General features: G+C 37.3%; 1 protein-coding gene across 4 annotated transcripts in view; it reads left to right on the top strand.

Moving 5' to 3' along the window:
* Positions 1-14,965, top strand: part of opn4xa (opsin 4xa) — a 33,512-nt gene extending 18,547 nt beyond the window's left edge. For 2 of the 4 annotated variants that reach the window (XM_056261424.1, XM_056261423.1), the window contains exons 3-10: positions 1,297-1,430; positions 3,475-3,678; positions 5,020-5,191; positions 7,733-7,894; positions 9,816-9,923; positions 10,012-10,186; positions 11,106-11,267; positions 14,388-14,965. In XM_056261424.1, coding sequence (XP_056117399.1) covers positions 1,297-1,430; positions 3,475-3,678; positions 5,020-5,191; positions 7,733-7,894; positions 9,816-9,923; positions 10,012-10,186; positions 11,106-11,267; positions 14,388-14,708 — 1,438 coding nt within the window. In that variant the 3' untranslated portion in view covers positions 14,709-14,965. Of the gene's footprint in view, positions 1-1,296; positions 1,431-3,474; positions 3,679-5,019; positions 5,192-7,732; positions 7,895-9,815; positions 9,924-10,011; positions 10,187-11,105; positions 11,273-14,387 lie in introns of all 4 variants that reach the window. The other 2 variants (XM_056261425.1, XM_056261426.1) reach the window with 2 other exon arrangements.
* Positions 14,966-19,172: the final 4,207 nt, after the last annotated feature.

The following is a 19,172-nucleotide window of genomic DNA, read 5'->3' on the forward strand; positions in this document are numbered from 1 at the left end:
CGTGCAATCACAATAATTATTGTGCGATGAATCATCTCCGACTCCATGTGTTGAATCAATGAACCTTTTTAAGCAGAAGTGTAGAAGTTTCTCTGTTCTACCAAGTCCCCCTGTGGTGTAAATCCAGTTTTTAATGTTGTTTATGTGTCTATGTGGTGTTTTGAATATGCTTTAAGACAAACCATGTGTAAATTCATAAGTCGACAGCATTGCTGAGTATTTTCTGCTTAAAACTGCAGTGAACCAAAGACAGTCTCAAAAACACGGTTTGAAATCGCTGGTGTTTCTGACGTCACAAACGACCTTGTAACCAATCAGATCAACGAGTGATCGTCAACCAGTGGATCTCTGAGCTGAGTGAGTGAGTGGAGGCGGGGCTCATTTGCATAATCATAGAACCACGGATACTAAATGAGGCAAGGGTGTCGAGTTACATTCAAGATATTTTAAGGCATGAACAATATTTTTCAAGGAAAAAAAACGTTTAAATATGTCATTTTAGTGATAAAAGATGAGTTTTAAGGGATACAATTATTGACTACAGGGAGACTTTAACACTATAAAGCTCTGCTTTATCATATCTGATACACAAACTTCCTCAACATAATCAAAACTTTGCTGATAAACCTGTCGCACACAATCTTCTACAGTCCTTATGTTTTCTAATTGATAGTTTAGACTTTTTAGTAAAAGGCAAAACGTCCACCTTTAGCTCATCCTTTGAGCTGAGAAATCTTTACAGATTTATTATTTAAAAAAAACGTAAGAATAACTTTTATATTAGTAATATTTCAGTATGAACACTTACTGAACGGAAGCAACTTAGTTACAGAGCAACTTACTTTTTGGCCATATTATTGCTCAGTTTGGGTATAAATTGAGCTGTTTTTTCCTCCATATTCTCACTATATTATACTAATATGAGCCATCATGTTTTTTTTTAAAGTCTTTTTTAAGTGTCTAAAGGTTCAATAAACTGATGCATTTCAAACAATTTTTCTGAGTAGGCCTACTTCATGTCAGGCTTTACAGGGTTAAGGACGAGCTTGTTTGACAATGCATCATGAAAAAATGCATATACTGTATATAGAGATATGTGTCCATCTTTAAAACTGCATATAGAAAAACTATAATAGAGATAAAACTGCAAAAGTCTGGAATTCTGTGCATTAAATGTTTAAAAGTGTGTTTGGTTGGACAAAGTCATTTAGTTTACTAATGCACTGAGGAAATGGCCATAACATGCTTTTGAAACTGGGATTGTAACACAATGTAAAAAGGTATTTTGTTTTTCAGTAACAAAAAGCTACGGACGCCTCCGAACTACTTCATCATGAATCTTGCAGTGAGTGACTTTCTCATGGCCATCACTCAGTCGCCGATCTTCTTCGTCAACTGCATGTACAAGGAATGGGTGTTCGGAGAAATGGGTAACTAATTTCCCAATCTTCCCACCGAGGGCCCTATTTTAAAGGGGTGGTTGATTATGATTTCACTTTTCTAGCTGTAGTTAGTGTGTAATGTTGCTGTTTGAGCATAAACAACATCTGCAAAGTTACGACGCTCAAAGTTCAAAACAAAGGGAGAGATGTGCTTTTAAAGAAATTGTTTTTACAACAAACCGACATTCCTCCCGGGTTAGTGACATCACCAACCCTAGAATTTACATAAACCCCGCCCCCGGGAACGCGATTTATAGATTATCATGACAGAATATGCTAATCAATGACTATAAGATAACTCCACATAAGCTTCATAAATTCATCAACTAACCATTCTACATGTTGTCACTTCTTCTTGAGTCTCTCCATCATTGTCTGACTTCGGTTTGAACATAAAAGGCTTCAAGTTTTTGAAATTGTCAATGCATGTGTGTGTGAGTGCATTCAGTGCAAGCTCTTGAAGCTCCGCCCCCTGTGCCGGGAGCAGCAGCTCATTTGCATTTAAAGGGACAGACACAAACCCTGTGTGTTTTTGCTCACCCTCAAAAAGAGACAATTTTAACATGCTATATAAAAATATCTGTGGCGTATTTTTGAGCTAAAACTTCACATACACACTCTGGGGACATCAGAGACTTATTTTACATCTTGTGAAAAGGGCATTATACCACGCCTTTAAGGATCTAAGCGTCTACCATTCCCTTTAAAAGCCAGTTGCGCTTGCGCCATGGCGGATTCGCTAGTTACATGGAGGAATTTGCAAGGGGAAAAAAGTGACGCTTCTCCAGAGAGCAAACGAATCTGCTCGTGCTCGAGGTTAAAGCGGAGTGTGTGTGTGTGTGTGAGGTTAAAGCGCAAGCAGACTATCTACAGGACGAGCCAGATTCCACCATATCTTTATGTACTGTACACAATATTCATCTTTTACATTGTAATCCTTTTATATTTAATATTTGACGTTTGTTGGCTGCTGCGCGTCCCTGTGTGTGTAATAAGCAGACTGTGTATGTGTGTGTGTAATAAGCAGAGTGTGCGTGCGTTGTGGACTCGCCTATAAGCTCATATTACTAATGCGCCCTTTAAATAAATGAAAAACACTGCGCCATTGACTTTAGAGCCGGTTCAGTCGGTCAACGGCTCAGTCTATTTCAGGTCCTCTAAACAGCAGCGCTCCAACACTGCGCCTGAACACACACTCGTTCTCAGACCAGCAGCCCACGGCCCACAGATGAGCGCAAATGCATTTGCTATTTAAACAACGAGGCGCAGGACGTGAAAATGAAAACTGCGTCGGGCTGAAACTAGCTAAACACACTTGCGCCGCGCCGGGTGTATGATAGAGCCCCTAGACTTACTCATTTCTCACTTCAGCGCAGTTTCATTCAGAATCCTAGCTTTTTTGTTTGTCAGCTCCATCAATTGCCTCATTTAAGTCTTATTTAAAAACGTATTTATTTTCTTTAGCTTTTGAATAAGTTATGTTTGTTTTGTTGTATGATTTTAATGTCATCATTTTTGTAAAGCACTTTGGGGTAACGTCTGTTGTTTGAAAATGCACTATATATATATATATATATATATATATATATTAGGGCTGTCAAATGATTAATCGCGATTAATCGCATCCAAAATAAAAGTTTGTGTTTACATAATATATGTGGGTGCTCTGTGTATAATTATTTTATATATATAAATACACACACATTCTTGTATATATTTAAGAAATATTTTCATGTATATACTGTATATAGATTTATATATAATTTTTATTATATATAAATATAAATATTTTATATATAAATAATTTTTTTTCTTAAATATACATGCATGTGTGTGTATTTATATATATATACAAAATAATTATACACAGTGCACCCACATATATTATGTAAACACAAACTTTTATTTTGGATGCGATTAATCGCGATTAATCATTTGACAGCCCTAAATATATATATAAAGTTGCTTACTTACTCATTTGCGATCTGTTTCCATGTCACACGTGCTTGTATCTGCTTCTCCACGCACGCAGGCTGTAAGATGTACGCCTTCTGCGGAGCTCTGTTCGGGATCACATCCATGATCAACCTTTTGGCCATTTCCATCGACCGCTACGTCGTGATCACCAAACCCCTGCAGGCCATCGGCTGGACGTCCGGGCGCCGGACGCTGATCATCATCCTCCTGGTCTGGATCTACTCGCTGGCCTGGAGTCTTGCACCTCTAATAGGATGGAGTGAGTCTCACGTATTTTCTCTACCTTTGAAAGAGAAAACAATATGATGAGTGTGGGAGAAAATAATCGATTCTCTGATGCATCGCGATTCTCTCTTCAACGATTCTTGATATTTTGATATCTCTACAATGGGATATTAGCAACATGGTGTCGGCCCAGATCTGGCCCACATCTGGGCCGTGTGGAATCCATGTGTACCGGATGTGGGCCGGATCTGGGCCGACACTATGGCCTCGTTTTTAAGAGCTAAATATAATTCTCCACGAAGGCCGCATTTACACTGCAGGTCTTGATGGCCAATACCGATTTTTTTTTTGGTAACACTTTACAATAAGGTTCATTTATTAAACATTAGTTAATGTATTAACTAACATGAACTAATCATGAGCAATTCATGTGTTACTGTTTTTGTTAATCTTTGTTAACGCTAGTTGATAAAAAAAATACAGCTGTTCATTGTTTATTCATGTTAGTTCACAGTGCATTAACTAATGTTAACAAGATCTTAAAGTATTAGTAAATGTTAATATTAACATTAACAAAGACTAACAAATGCCACTTACATCTTCTTTTAAAAGTGACCCACATCTGATCTGCATTTACACCACACTTGGCGAAACGAACAAAAGATAACATTATGATATCAAGAAATCAATTTCAACATGAGTTTAATTTATTGACATGGAATTCATTGAAACATTTTTAATGCAATAGTTTCATCCTTGTATCAAAATATTTATATAGTACAAATTCTATACACCCATTAATAAAGTTAGTGCGTGGAAGAACTTTTGTTAAGCATGTCAGAGGTTCTGGGTTCGAATAGGTTTCTCCCCTCATTAGCACCACATGTGATCATCAGAGATTTTATATCAAGAACAGGGACATGTTTGTGTGCATTTTATTTTTGTGCTAGCAACTAGCACTCAGGATGATTTCAAAAGCAACACATTTCAGCGCCAGATCGACTCTTATTTAACACCAAAGAACAAACTCAATACTCTGCTAGTCAACTAGAGATGTTTAATTTGTTATAGATATATCTGTACCACGAAATGTTCAAAAAGTCACTTTTTTTAATGACGTACGTACGTCTCGCATTGATGGGAATATCCGATTACAAATGCACGAATCCGATTCATATTTATTTCCATATATGAATGAGGCCTGAAATCAATCTGAGAATATCAGAATCCATGCGTTTTCGTTTTGCAATCATATCCGCTCTGTGTCACATGGGAGGAAAAAATCGAACCATGCAGTGTAAATGCGGCCATTTTGTTGCTATCTGTGAAGTTTCTCCACAATCTTTGACACTGTGTTATAACCGTTCTTGGATAGGTTCGTATATCCCAGAAGGCCTCATGACGTCCTGCACATGGGACTATGTGACGTCCACTCCAGCAAACAAGAGCTACACGTTGATGCTCTGCTGCTTCGTGTTCTTCATCCCTCTTGGCATCATCTCTTACTGCTACTTCTTCATGTTCCTCGCCATTCGTAACGCAAGCAGGTACAACATGCACACACTCTTGCCTATATTGGCATGATGAACATGATTTCACCAAGGAAAACATGTTTCTGGATCGGCATCCTTGTTGATTATGGAAGTAAAATAATGACAAATGTTTTTGAAACCATAAAGCTTGTTGAATTGCACTACTTGAAAAAATATGCATTGCTTTAACCCTGCTTGCATTTTAATGCATTGTATTTTTAGGGCTTGCATTTTTATGGGCTGAAATTCAACATGGTTGAATATTTAAGATGTGAATATTTCAATTCAAAACATTTCACAGACGTTTTCATTATTAAAAATGCAATAATCCATATTCACCTTTCAGATTTCACTTCCAAAATGTTCATTCTGTTTAAAAATACAACCAATATTCGACAGGAAATTATCAGTCCATTTTATTTCGCTTTACAAATTCGCTTCCACAAATTCAGTGGTTCAAATTCGACAGAAAATTCAACATTTGACATCTTGGAATGGCAGGAATACTAGTAGATTACCGATAGATAATCTCCATAGCTGTTAGTCGACCTCACCAGCAGGGGGCGCAAGCGGCTGTTAACGAAGACCAGAGCAACTGAGTTATTCATTCATAAAAACGGATTTACAGAAATGGAGCAAGCGGTCAGTATTTATGATGCTTATCAGGGCCAGTATATACACTCACCTAAAGGTTATTAGGAACACCATACTAATACTGTGTTTGACCCCCTTTCGCCTTCAGAACTGCCTTAATTCTACGTGGCATTGATTCAACAAGGTGCTGAAAGCATTCTTTAGAAATGTTGGCCCATATTGATAGGATAGCATCTTGCAGTTGATGGAGATTTGTGGGATGCACATCCAGGGCACGAAGCTCCCGTTCCACCACATCCCAAAGATGCTCTATTGGGTTGAGATCTGGTGACTGTGGGGGCCATTTTAGTACAGTGAACTCATTGGCATGTTCAAGAAACCAATTTGAAATGATTCGAGCTTTGTGACATGGTGGATTATCCTGCTGGAAGTAGCCATCAGAGGACGGGTACATGGTGGCCATAAAGGGATGGACATGGTCAGAAACAATGCTCAGGTAGGCCGTGGCATTTAAACGATGCCCAATTGGCACTAAGGGGCCTAAAGTGTGCCAAGAAAACATCCCCCACACCATTACACCACCACCACCAGCCTGCACAGTGGTAACAAGGCATGATGGATCCATGTTCTCATTCTGTTTACGCCAAATTCTGACTCTACCATCTGAATGTCTCAACAGAAAACGAGACTCATCAGACCAGGCAACATTTTTCCAGTCTTCAACTGTCCAATTTTGGTGAGCTCTTGCAAATTGTCGCCTCTTTTTCCTATTTGTAGTGGAGATGAGTGTTACCCGGTGGGGTCTTCTGCTGTTGTAGCCCATCCGCCTCAAGGTTGTGTGTGTTGTGGCTTCACAAATGCTTTGCTGCATACCTCGGTTGTAACGAGTGGTTATTTCAGTCAAAGTTGCTCTTCTATCAGCTTGAATCAGTCGGCCCATTCTCCTCAGACCTCTAGCATCAACAAGGCATTTTCGCCCACAGGACTGCCGCATACTGGATGTTTTTCCCTTTTCACGCCAATCTTTGTAAACCCTAGAAATGGTTGTGCGTGAAAATCCCAGTAACTGAGCAGATTGTGAAATACTCAGACCGGCCCGTCTGGCACCAACAACCATGCCATGCTCAAAATTGCTTAAATCACCTTTCTTTCCCATTCTGACATTCAGTTTGGAGTTCAGGAGATTGTCTTGACCAGGACTACACCCCTAAATGCATTGAAGCAACTGCCATGTGATTGGTTGATTAGATAATTGCATTAATGAGAAATTGAACAGGTGTTCCTAATAATCCTTTAGGTGAGTGTATATGGAAAAGCTGATCAACACACAAAAGCTGTGTTTACATTTAAGTCAAAAGCCCTAAAAATACAATGCATTAAAATGCAAACAAGGTTAATTCAATGCATATTTTAGTGCAATTCAACAAGCTTTTTTGTTTCAAAAACATTTGCCATTATTTTACTTCCATAGTTGATCCTGGAACAACATTCCAATCAACCAATCAGTTTTGAGGGACAAGTTTGCCGTTAGGGTGTGTTCACACTTGGCAGGGATTCCTGGCAAAGTTTTGACACCTCTACCTATTTTCTAAGCTCTTTGTGAGTTCTCAACTGGTAAAAATACCATCATATCTGCGCACAAACAATGAGCAAATGTAGCGCACAGAATTGTTTTGGATGTTTGGTAAGTTATGTCGCAAAATAAACGGCAAAAATACAGTTTTTGTATCTTCAAGTTTGGTGTTAAAGGAACACACCGACTTTTTGGGACTTTAGCTTATTCAGCGTATCCCCCAGAGTTAGATAAGTCCACACACACCCTTCTCATCTCCGTGCGTGCCGTAACTCTGTCTGACGCACCGTTACTGTATATTTCAAAACGTCAAATCCAAGACTTCAAGCTCTTTAAGCACCTTATGTACGAATGTTGTACAATGCCATTCTTGTGAAAACTGTGTCCAGAGATTTGGAGAAGCTGGGTAGCCATGTGAGGAAGACCACCCTCATCCAACAGCAGTCCATCAAGACCGAGTGGAAGCTGGCGAAGATCGCGTTCGTGGTCATCATTGTGTTTGTGCTGTCCTGGTCTCCGTACGCCTGCGTCACGCTCATCGCCTGGGCCGGGTAACTACCAGCGGTTATTACAAACAATATCTGGAGTTTTTGTGTCATTAGTTAGGCTGTTTATATCATTATCCAACAGCAAATAAACAATTAAACAACTGCGAATCCATACAGGTGAAACTCGAAAAATTAGAATATGGTGCAAAAGATCATTTATTACAGTAATTCAACTTAAAAGGTGAAACTAATATATTAGATAGATTCTCATTACATGCAAAGTGAGATATTTCAAGCCTTTATTTGTTATAATTGTGATGATTATGGTTCACATCTTATGAAAACCCCAAATTCAAAATTAGAATATGATGATTATGGTTCACAGCTTATGAAAACCCCAAATTCAAAATTAGAATATTGTGAAAAGGTTTTCATAAGCTGTAAGCCATAATCATAAAATTTTTAACAAGTAAAGGCTTGAAATATCTCACTTTGCATGTAATGAGTCTATATAATATATTAGTTTCACCTTTTAAGTTGAATTACTGAAACAAATGAACTTATGCACGATATTCTAATTTTTCGAGTTTCACCAAACATTTGTTAACTTTATCTCCTGTTTAAGATTTTTAGAGTGCAGACCTTTTTTGCATTTTTTAAATTAAATATACATACAAACTTTTTTTTTTTCCTCAGTTTTGCCCTAATCTGTGATGGCCAGTTTCATGCAGAACATCTAATCTCTCAGAGAAGTTTTCTGATTCATGTGTTAGTCTATTAAAGGGAGTCAAACCATGCAGAAGATCTGAGGCTTTCTGAGAATTCCTGGGTAAAAAGACGTCCTTTTATAGAAGAACTGTCCAGGGCGTATAGTGCGAGATGCGAACACTTCTGAGAGAGCAAATGATGAAGTCTGCTGGAGGATAGACATACGACCATGCATGATTCCTTCCGCTCAGCCAACAACACCTCTAGGTCACTAACATGTCACGTAAACACACACTGCAGGGGTCTTCAGCTTTATTCAGGACGCTCTCTGCTTGCTTCTTCACTTGTTTTCCAGTACAAACCCTTAAGGAACAAAAAATAATGGGAATATACTGCAAAATATAATGCGATATATTACATTATATATTTTCATAATATGGGAAACTAGTGCTTATATTTTTCAATGTACTGCAATACTGGTGAAACTCGAAAAATTTGAATATGGTGCAAAAGTTCATTTATTTCAGTAATTCAACTTAAAAGGTGAAACTAATATATTATATAGACTCATTACATGCAAAGTGAGATATTTCAAGCCTTTATTTGTTATAATTTTGATGATTATGGCTCACAGCTTATAAAACCCTCCAAAGTTCAATGTTAGCTGTCAATGGGGTGATAGCCATAATATAGATGTTTCTATTGAAAAAATACACGAAAATATAGAAAGAAAATATTTTTTGCAGTGTATATAAACATTCTTAAATCAAGATACTGTACATGTTTTCTTGTGATATTAAGTCTGAAAAAATATATATAAAAAAGAACTGAATTTATGCCAAAAAAAATGTTTTTCTTCATTAAAAAATATTTTTCTCAAGTCAATGTATAATTTTTTTAATCAAGATACATTTAAGGAACAAGACTATTAAGTCTTGTTTTTTGTTCTCAAAAATTTAGTGAGTTATGCTTAAAACAAACAAACAATGTGGGCAGAAAAATAAACTGAATTTAAAAAAAAAACGAGATAATTTTTCTGACCCCATTTACAGATACGTGTCTCGTTTTAAGCATAACTCACTAAACTTTGATACAATTTAGCCTTTTGCTTTTGCTTAATGTCTTGATTCAAATATTAGTTTAGATATTTGTAACTGAAAACGAGGCAAAAAGACGATCATTTTTTGAAGATCACAAATTCTGACATTAGTAGCATGAATTTCAATGCCATAGTAATGTGCTATTTAATGTGCTTTGCTTGTTTTTCATGTTCCAGGTACAGCCACGTTCTTTCTCCGTATTCAAAGGCAGTTCCTGCAGTGATTGCCAAAGCATCAGCCATTTACAATCCTTTCATCTATGCCATCATACGCTCCAAATACAGGTTCGTTCAAGAGCAAACGCCTCAGCAAACCACACAAAATTGTGCCAAAACATATAACGCAGTGTGTATTTCTGACCCTGATTTACAGAGACACGCTGGCTGAGAAGGTGCCGTGTCTGCATTTTCTAGCCCAGTCGTCACGTAAAGATTGCATTTCGGTGTCGAACAGCGAATCGTCCTTCAGAGAGCCCATGCTCAGCCGACAGTCATCAGGGTCAAAGGCCAAGTTCCAGCGAATCTCCTCCATGTCCACTTCAGACACGGTTAGTGCAAAAAAATGCTTTTATTACTTAGTATTTCTGTCTTGTTTCCAGTCCAAATATCTAAAAAAAAATGTAGTGGTGGTATAATGCCCTTTTCACAAGATGTAAAATAAGTCTCTGATGTCCCCACAGTGTGTATGTGAAGTTTTAGCTCAAAATACCCCACAGATATTTTTATATAGCATGTTAAAATTGTCACTTTTTGAGGGTGAGCAAAAACACACCGTTTTGTGTGTGTCTCTTTAAATGCAAATGAGCTGCTTCTCCCGGCGCAGGCGGCGGAGCTACAACAGTTTGCACACACACACACATGCACTGAAAATTTCAAAACCTTTTTGCGTTTTATGTTCAAACCGGAGTCAGACAATGATGAAGAGACTCAAGAAGAAGTGACAACATTTCTGAATGGATAGTTGATGAATTTATAAAGCTGATGTGTAGTTATCTTCTATTGTTGTTGCTTAAAAAAAAACAAAATTATCTACCAACGATGTAAGAAAAATAGTCTTAATTCAAACAGAAACAAGATTATTTTTCTTACTCCATTGGCAGATAATTTTGCTTGTTTTAAGCAACAACTCACTTGATTTTGATTTATTTTCCCATAACAGACATAATATCTTAAGCATTTTACTCATGCATCTTGATTTAAGAATTTTTAGATATTTGCACTGGAATACAAGACAAAAATACTAAGTAAGAAAAGCATTTTTTGCAGTGTATGAGGAGACTTATGCTTACTCTTCTAGTTCAAGATGCGTCCACATTGCCATCATACAATATTATAAATACACACTTTGTAGTTATCCCGCTAAAATCTGCTTATTTATGTATATCTAGACATTTAGGTTCTTAATTGACACCTTTTCTACTAGGTCAGAGGTTAAACGTGTCAATATATCGTATATATGTGCTCTAGGTCTGGAGTGATGTAGAATTAGATCCTGTGGAGCAAAAGAGTCAGATCCTCAGAAGCTCACAATCAGCAAATCTGCTGAGAGCTGAAGGAAGGAAACCGCCAACGAAACATGGCAAGACGAAGAACAAGAGTCGAGGAGAGGAAGAGCACAGAGAGAAGAAGGTAAGGTGTGTGCTTCACAGGAGTCATTACAGTAAACAGTAGGGATGCACCGATTTGAAAGTTTTGGCCGATACCGATAACCGATAATTCTTTATATTTGAAAGCCGATAAAGCCGATAACCGATAATTCTTTATCTTTGAAAGCCGATAGCCGATAACCCATATTTCTTTATATTTGAAAGCCGATAACCGATAATTCTTTATATTTGAAAGCCAATAAAGCCGATAACCGATAATTCTTTATCTTTGAAAGCCGATAGCCGATAACCCATATTTCTTTATATTTGAAAGCCGATAACCGATAATTCTATATATTTGAAAGCCGATAAAGCCGATAACCGATAATTCTTTATATTTGGAAGCTGATAAAGCCGATAACCCATAATTCTTTATATTTGGAAGCTGATAAAGCCGATAACCCATAATTCTTTATATTTGGAAGCTGATAAAGCCGATAACCGATAATTCTTTATATTTGAAAGCCGATAACCGATAATTCTTTATATTTGAAAGCCGATAGAGCCGATAACCGATAATTCTTTGTATTTGAAAGCCGATAAAGCCGTTAACCGATATTCTATATTTTTTAAAGCCGATAACCGATAATTCTTTATCTTTGAAAGCCGATAACCGATTTTTCTTTATATTTGAAAGCCGATAAAGCCGATAACCGATAATTCTATATATTTGAAAGCCGATAAAGCCGATAACCGATAATTCTTTATATCTGAAAGCCGATAACCGATAATTCTTTATATTTGAAAGCCGATAACCGATATATCAGCTGATAAATCTGAATCCAAATTTTCGTATCATTTTTGAGAGCCTGATTACAAAAACAAAAGTCTCACCATTAAAAGCCACGACCCAAACACACAATTATAATGTTCTCTTATGTAGCCGATATGACAGACTTGCGCTGCACATGTTGCACTGAACTGTATTTTCCCTTTTTAAAAGTGATTCCAATCATATTTCAAGCAATTCAAAACCATCATGTTGAACAGTGCGCATCTGAAGTGTCTCAACTAAAGGAAATAATACATTATTTATCGGCTTTAATATATCGGCCAAATTTTCTTATCCGGCCGATAATGATGACATAAAAAATGAACATATATCGGCCGATACCGATATGGTGGCCGATATATATTGTACATCCAGTAAACAGCCATTAGTTGCGTCCCAAATGACGCAGTACACACTATGCAAGTATACACTACGTACTCAACCGTGTAGTGTATGAACTTTATAAGGTTATTTTTCAACATTGCTCCCCCTTCGCTACGTAATTAAAGCAGTCGAGTGCATGAAGTGTCCAACAAGCGTCAAACATGATTTCCGAAGGATCATGTGACACTGAAGACTAGAGTAATGATGCTGAAAAGTCAAGAATAAATTACACTTTACTATATATTCACATAGAAAACAGCTGATTTACATTACTAATATTTAACTATTTTTACTGCATTTTTTATCAAATAAATGCCGTCTTGGTGAGCAGAAGAGACTTCTCTAAAAGATTATAACATCTTAATTATTCCAAACTTTTGACCGCAAGTGTAAGTAGCTTGAAGCCACAAAAACTGAACCTCAAACGATAAAGAGTTTCTACTACTTTGGTCTATTTGCCTATAAAGTTCCCACTGTTACTCCTTATCTGATATGAACAGCAATCATTATGACTAATGTCAGCGTTGCCAAACGTTTTTACAAAATGTATTTTTAACAATTGATTTCAACAAGTTGAAACAACAATGGCATAAGATACATGACATTTTTTGTTATTAGGCGAGTTTTTGATGATCATCAGATTAATCTGTGCAGAATTTTTTATTTAATAACTTTATAGAAAAGTTTATAACTTCATAGAAAGTTATTACTAACTTTATTAGCAAAACTATTTTCTTCCGCCAGTAACTTGTAGTTTTATGCTTTAGTCGCTATACACTGTATATATATTTCTTCGATTATTTAGAGTATGTGTTACTTTAAAATTAAATGTTTAATTCAATGTGTTACTTGCCGTTTCTTTGTAATTAATTCTGCAATTTCTGAGTGCAATGTTGAAGTTGGTGTAGCTTTAACCCTCATCCTTTCCTCATCCATGTCATTTTGAATGAATACTGAAGAGAAATGACTTTAGGACCCAGCGGAACAGCTCATTTGCTCCATATAGAGGTATACATCTAAAACTCGAAAAATTAGAATATCGTGCAAAAGTTCATTTATTTCAATAATTCAACTTAAAAGGTGAAACTAATATATTATATAGACTCATTACATGCAAAGTGAGATATTTCAAGCCTTTATTTGTTATAATTTTGATGATTATGGATTACAGATATGAAAACCTTTTCACAATATTCTAATTTTGAATTTGGGGTTTTCATAAGCTGTGAACCATAATCATCAACATTTTAACAAATAAAGGCTTCAAATATCTCATTTTGCATGTAATGAGTCTATAATATATTAGTTTCACCCTTTAAGTTGAATTACTGAAATAAATGAACTTTTGCACGATATTCTAATTTTTCAAGTTTCACCTGTAAGGCCATCTAGTGGAGTCATGAAATATCTATATTTTTCCACACAAGAGGTCGGCAAACACACCCAATGTAAGATATTTTGAGCTGAATTAACAGTTATGCATGAAATTGTGAGTTATTTTGAATTTAAGTTGGAATAATGTGAGGGATGTGCTTAAATTAGTATTTATTTATTATTTATTGATCAAATCTAGTCATTTAAAGGTAAATAAAATAAAAAATAACAAAAAATCTCCCCAAAAAAATTTCATAAAAAAAAATAAAATAAAAAATTGTCAAATCTAGTCAGGTTGAAATTGATAAAATATAGTAATTTAAAGGTAAATAAAAAAATTAAAAATTCTCCCCCCAAAAAAATTGCATTAAAAAATAGAAAAAATATTGTTGAAATGAAAAAAATAAATAAAAAAGCTTTCTGGACAAAATAAATAAAGTATAATTTTAGGGCTTCTGGTTATTTTGACCCGCGAGGGAAAGATGTTTTACAAAGTGCGAGGGAAGGATGAGGGTCAAACGTTCAACGCTAAAAGCATCAAATGCATAAATGTACATGTTTTGTCGATCACAGCCTGCAGTCGCAGAGAGCGGCTCTCTGATGGATTACAGCCTTGACCTGGCGTCCGAATCCATCAACATGGCCACCGTCCCGCTTCTCATGGCCAAACACACTCCAGGAGAGGAACCAGTGAAAGAAGAGGAGTGCAACACTGTGAGCCCCCAGACAAATGGTCTGGCTTTTTACGAAGACACCGAGGAGCCACAAATCATCTTTGGCCGCGAATCAGAGGAGCAAACGTCGCCGAGCAGAGAAGACAAATTAATACTGGACCTCAAAAGCCTGAACTGCTCCAGCGAGCTCCTGGAGTCTGTGGAGAAGTTCCTCTCCTGAGGCCTGACGTGACGCTTGTGTTTCACTGAAGACGAGGCAGGACACTTGAGAACGCAGTCTTCCGCTGAACGTTTCACATCAGCCGTTTTGTTGGCAAAGCAATCGGGCCGAATTAGTTTGCGTGCAGATCATCAGCTGCTTCAACTTCACACACTTCAGCCACGGCACGGACTGTAGAATACATGAGAGTGACACTGTGTTTGCAATTTTCATTACCAAACCTACTTGCACTTTAACAAGAGCGGTATCACAATAAGACCAGGCCGGTTTCACAAAGACAGACTTTGACTACGGCTTAGATATAGTAGAGAGTCAGACTTCAGATAGACGTCTACATCAGACCGTTCCACAAAGCACTGAAGACTCTGACTATCTTAAGTAGGACTACACTGCAATGCATTCTGGGTAAAATAAGACACTTTTCAAAACAAAAAAACATGGCGGATCGAGTAAGCGCATTCACCCGCTCGGCGCAGTTTACCCCAGCGGGAGATGTGTGTGTGTTGGAGGAGTGTAACAGTTACAAGGACATTTTACTGGGAGATTTAGCGGAGAATGTAGAAACAAGAAGAAATGTGTCATTTGGACAAAGATTGCTACGACAGTTAACAGCCATAGGTTAAATTGGGGCGGAGCGCACCGGAGCGCAGCTCAGCCTCCTCGGGTCCACAACACACCCTGCCGGAGCTCAGCTCCGTCTCCTTCAGCACCAAATATATAAATTTTGTTGAGTGTATATAATGGAAGTTATGAAATAATTGGCTAATATTAACTCGAATTTGGTGCTGGAATGATTCGCCCATCGCAACGATAACTGATCTTCTCGTCTGAGCTGCTACAGCACTCACCCGCACGTCAATGTCAAAATGTTTGAGTCCAATCAAAGCAAGTGGGATTTATGTTCACAGAAGCGCGAGCCGAGCGCGAATTCCAACGTGACGCTTCACGCTTCAGTTAACGGGCACATCGTGCGAGATAAGATGCTAATCTAAACAGCTGTTTGTCGATAGAAGTTTTAAATGATCGACAGAAATACTCAGTTTGATCAAAGACAGTGGATACTATAAGCTCAATTTAACAACACAAGCACCATATTAAATATTGCCATTATTATTGTAATATATTTGTATAACGTTACCTCGAATGTGTTCGACTTTTCACTGTTTGTATCACTCCGCTTGTTCGTGTTTGCGCAACTTGCATCATTAAAGGTTCTCTAAGCGATCCTGGGTGACATCACTTCTTGTTGACGTTCGAACTATTGTCAAACAAAACGGAGGCTAGCTAGACCCTCCCTCCTCCTCATCCGCACACTAACCCCCCAAACCACACCCCCAAACCCTTCTTGTCGGTCATTGGCTGGAACAGTTTGTTATGTTTTGGGGAGCGGGTCGCTGCAGTTTGCTTTTGTTGCTGTGTGTGGAGCCTGGGGTGTCTACAGAGATCGCGTTTCTTTACAGTGTGTTCAGGGGACAGGCAGCCAGCGGATAGTGAGGAGATGTTTGCTGTATGTGACAAAAAATGTTTTGGCCTAAAAAACACATGACATCGCTTAGAGCACCTTTAAGCCAGAAGGCGGCGACCAGTGACTGTCTTTATGAGTGAGCAATTGAACCATTGATTAAATGAACAGATTAGCTAGTGCTAGTCCAAAAAATATTGATTGATTTAGGAAAGAAAAAGTAGCTGAAACTGATCTTTGATGCTCATACTAATTGCTCATATGCCTCTGGGCACAGAATGATTGCATTGGCGTTTGTTTAATAATCCTTGAATCATTTCTTATTTAAGGACATTCACGTTTCGAATATGTGATTGTGTATTGTCAACAATATGCATAAACATTCTGCATTTCCATTTTATAGTGTGGATCACTCATTGCGACATTTAAACTGATTCTCATGTTAAAGAATCTGTTATCTGATAAAATAGGCCTTCTTCATGCTGACCACTGACATGCTTTTAAAGCTACTGTTGTCCTTTTTTTTTTTTTTTTTGGTAAAATGGACATGTTGAGATCAGGAAAAGCTAAATTTTCTTGGGGGGGCATGCCCCCAAACCCCCCTAGCAAGATATTTTTTTGGGAACTTTTATTTATTAAAACCTCCGTACGGCCCTGCGTGTCGGTGTGATTAAATCAAACAACAAACTGCCAAAGAAATTGGCCCTGATTCTTTTAAATCAACATTTTTTTTTTTTATATATATATATTTTTTTTTTATATTTGCCAACCAATATTTTCAAACATGTTCAATTTCATACATTTCCTGAGGGTGAAATCCGTTGCTGTCTGTTAACATTAAAGGACAAAAAAAATAATTTATTTATCGTTGTTTAAATACGTACTCAACCCTACCTTACACATTAATACTTGAAAAAGAGCCTCTTTGGTGTAAAAACACATTAAGTCATTTTACGGCCCGATTTTGAATGATGACCATTCACCGTAAATAAGGCATTATTAAGCGTTACAGACGCACAGAGAAGATACAAAAACAGTACAAGATGCCAAAAAATAAATATTTAAGAGGAAATATCAGAGACTATTTTTATAGAGACATGCCACTTCCTCAATCCTTAATACAACTATAGGAAAACCATAGATGTATTTATTATGTCTATGGGGAAAACCCGTAACGCCAAAGATGGCGGTTGTATGCACATGCCCCGCCCCTCCCGCTGGAAAGCCAATTGTCTGCTTTTCAGTCATGCCGGGAAACATTTAAGCCTATCGTCTGGTTCCACTGACGCATGCGCACAGTTGAGGTTTGCGACAGCGCAAAATACGTTTGAAAAGGCGGCAGATTTGATATGCAGTGTATGTGTGAGTTGTGTAATATCAGACATCAGAAGTCTCCCGCAGATTGATAGCGGCTCCCCGATGGCCGCAAATTAGTTCAAATCTCCCGGGATCTAGAGCGAGCGAGCAAGAGCGCGCACATACTGTGCTTCAAACTGTGTAGCGCGCGCGACAGAGGGAGAGAACCCTTGCGCATGCGTAGTAAACGTATAACCTGTGGGGAAAAAGGCGTTTTAAACCTTATTTTGGGGCAAAGTCATCAAACTTTTTCAGCGATTTTTATCATATTTTACTGCTGTTTCTATACATGCCGTTTTTATGTCCCGGTGACCAGTGAAAGTGCAGTTCTGACTCTCTGCCCATTCATTTAGATAGGAGCCTGGTCTTGTTAGTCCGAAATAGCTGCTGGCATGACTTGCCTAAAAGGACTTTGGAAATATCCAAAAACGCGTGGAGGACCCCAAGAGAAACTTAGACACTGAAATGGAGATGAATATATATATATATGGTGAGGGCAATTTCCCCTTTTCTTTCGGCTGTTTGTAATGTAACTGATTGTTATGGCTGGTTGCCAAGGTAAGGTCTAAGACTAAGTCAGTCTTTATTTTTGTGAAACAGTCTAACTTGCATTAGACTAGTCTATGAGCACATTTGAGACTTGTCTAACACTATAGACCGCTCTAAAATAGCTTTGTGAAACCGGCACCTGAATTCATTTCATTAAAGCAGTTTCAGGTTCAATACAAGTTCAGCTCTATTGACGCATTCGTGACTGTCGAAAATCATAGTTATTGTACGAGAAATATGAAAACACTGAATCATTGGATAAAAACCCTATTTATTATCTGAGCTGCGCGTTTCTGCTCGTCATGCTTCACCAAAGTATTTCCTGTGAGTTCCTGTAAAGTCTCTTTCTGATATCTTTGCAAATGTTCCCATGTTTTTTTTTACATTTTGTGGTCATGACACTTAAGTTGTATAATTAATTTACACCGACAATGTTCATAATGTAAGTGATTTCATCATGCAAATATGTAAAATGTCAAGTCGAGACATTTATATATGGCGTTTTATGCAACTGTTTTTTTTTTTTTCAAAGCAGCTTCACAGAAATAGACAGGAAAATAATGGTGTTTCAAAAATAATTGACTATTTAAATGATGTGAAATGACTTGAATTATCTGTTGTAAAGCAACTACAGAAGACTTTAGTGTCATTATTCAGTTCAATGCAGATTCAATAATGGTGTCATTGTTGCGGTTCATCAATTACGAAACAAATTCTCCAATGTTAATTCAGTTGTGTTGTGGATATGCTTTTGAAATAGTCTGTATTTTAATGTTCAATGTCTGGCCCCATGTATCGCTCTTGTAAGTGCTTTACTGTAACCACAAATTTAATCTTTGAGTCAAGTTTTTTTCAGTGTTAATGGTAGCGATATTAACATTTCGGTGCATTCTTTATACTTGAAAGCCGATAACCGATATATCGGCCGATAAATCTAAATCCAAATTTTTATATATTTTTTAAGAGCCTGATCACAAAAACAAAAGTCTCACCATTAAAAGTCACAAGTTCCTCCCAGTACTGTAAACATAGTCAGATATGAGCAACCAGGGGAAGCATCTCTCCATCTCTCTATTGTTTTCTATCTTTTCATTGTA

Source organism: Rhinichthys klamathensis, unplaced genomic scaffold (assembly GCF_029890125.1).
Source record: "Rhinichthys klamathensis goyatoka isolate OS25496 unplaced genomic scaffold, OSU_Roscu_1.1 h1tg000182l_1, whole genome shotgun sequence".
Classification (NCBI taxonomy): domain Eukaryota; kingdom Metazoa; phylum Chordata; class Actinopteri; order Cypriniformes; family Leuciscidae; genus Rhinichthys; species Rhinichthys klamathensis.